Source organism: Nanorana parkeri, unplaced genomic scaffold (genome assembly GCF_000935625.1).
Source record: "Nanorana parkeri isolate BGI_ZX_2015 unplaced genomic scaffold, ASM93562v1 scaffold1324, whole genome shotgun sequence".
Classification (NCBI taxonomy): domain Eukaryota; kingdom Metazoa; phylum Chordata; class Amphibia; order Anura; family Dicroglossidae; genus Nanorana; species Nanorana parkeri.
Window position 1 is genome coordinate 333,156 of NW_017307592.1, and position 1,749 is coordinate 334,904.

Here is a 1,749-nt window from a genome sequence, read left to right on the forward strand (position 1 = left end):
TCGGCAGGTGGCGGCTCTTCTATAGAAGCACAAAATGCACAATTTCTGCCTGTGAGCTATTCTTGGCTCTGGTGTCGGAGGTGCCACGCTGTGCGCGACTTTCTACACTTCCTCAACTCCATTTCAGCGTCTTACAACAATGCCCCGCTCGGCTTCGCAGCGCAGAAAATTGCCAACATCTGAATCTCAATTCGGAGCAACCAATCGGAGGCTGCCACGTCATCGATGGGGGGTGTCACGTGACACCATGGCCTTCCCCACGAACACCCGCCAGTGCTCGAATACGCACATCAAATAGTCGCTTCTAAAATGGAGGTGAATTTATTACAAATCAAAATAAAGAGAAAGAAAAAAGGGCTCGCCGCCCTCGCTGGCGTCCGTAGTAGATATCTGCCGCGTACCCGCCTTACACAAACAATCCGCCCGATTACCGCTGTGTTCATCAATCCGCCTGTTCAGCTGGAGGTGGATTGTGGTGCGTTGCTGCCCTCTGGTGGCGGCTCTGTGGATCGCGGTGCATTGCTGCCCTCAGGTGGCGGCTCAGTGGATGTGGATTGCGGTGCGTTGCTGCCCTCTGGTGGCGGCTCTGTGGATGTGGGTTGCGGTGCGTTGCTGCCCTCTGGTGGCGGCTCTGTGGATTCTGGTGCTTTGCTGCCCCCGGTGGCTGAATTTTCCACTGCCGCTTGTTTGGCCAACCAGATGAGATAACGTTTGCTGCGAGGTCCATCAAACTGCACCACGTCCATCGGTACCCTGACCGTGTCTATGCCGTTCACCTGCAATCCAGAAGAGGAGTCATGCGGAGAGGAAATATCACCCCTTAAAGCCCGACTACAGGTTCCCCCGATTTGCAGAAGGGTAAAAATGGCGCCCCCGTATTTCTCCCTGTAGAGGTGCCCTAAAAATCTGTATTACACATTCGGCCGGCCGGCCGCCCTGCGAGGACCCGGCGCCTCCCTCCTGGGCCGCAGGTTTCCCCTCAGCTCTGGTCTCGTGGGATACGGTATGTCCCGCTGTGTGCATCCGGGACTATGTGTGAGGGGACTACAAGTGTCAGCAGTCCCTGTCAATGTAATGGACAGGGACTTCTTACATTTGTAGTGCCCTTATACACAGGACACCAGGACTGTCATATAATTATATGACTGTTCTGAATGTGAGGGCACTACAAGCGTCAGCAGTCCCTGTCCATTATATGACAGTCCCTACACTACAAGTGTCAAATCAAGGCCACCAATTCCCTTTACAAATGAAGCTGTGGGCCTCCGATTTTGTGCTGGTGATTCTCTATTCAAGCACACCAAAATTCTCCAAATGTTGTGATTGGTTCCTCTGGGATATTCAGAGCCTGTGCAGGGACCACCACACCGAGCTGGAGGGAGGGAGAGAACAGAGAAAAGATGAATCTGCCTTCCCTGGTTCTGGTTCTGGTCCAGTCCAGGAGAGGAGCCGGTACGACTGTGCAAGACTGTGAGAGAGCGGGGGCGCTGCATTGCGTCCTGTGAGAGTGGGGGCGCTGCACCGCGCTCCCTGGAGGGAAGGCCGGAGGTCAGGTATAAGATGGAAGGGAGGGACAGAGGTCAGGTATAAGGCGGAAGGGAAGGCCGGAGGTCAGGTATAGGACGGAAGGGAAGGACGGAGGTCAGGTATAAGGCGGAAGGGAAGGACGGAGGTCAGGTATAAGGCGGAAGGGAAGGACGGAGGTCAGGTATAAGACGGAGGGGAGGGATAAGACGGAGGGAAGGGACG

The 1,749-nt window shown here is 55.1% G+C and overlaps 1 protein-coding gene across 1 annotated transcript in view; it reads right to left on the reverse strand.

Moving 5' to 3' along the window:
* Nucleotides 1–381: 381 nt before the first annotated feature.
* Nucleotides 382–1,749, reverse strand: part of MRPL9 (mitochondrial ribosomal protein L9) — a 4,820-nt gene continuing 3,452 nt past the window's right edge. Inside the window, exons 6-7 of the mRNA XM_018569347.1 lie at nt 1,298–1,372; nt 382–776 (exon numbers count right to left, since the gene is read on the reverse strand). Coding sequence (XP_018424849.1) covers nt 456–776; nt 1,298–1,372 — 396 coding nt within the window. The 3' untranslated portion in view covers nt 382–455. The remainder of the gene's footprint in view (nt 777–1,297; nt 1,373–1,749) is intronic.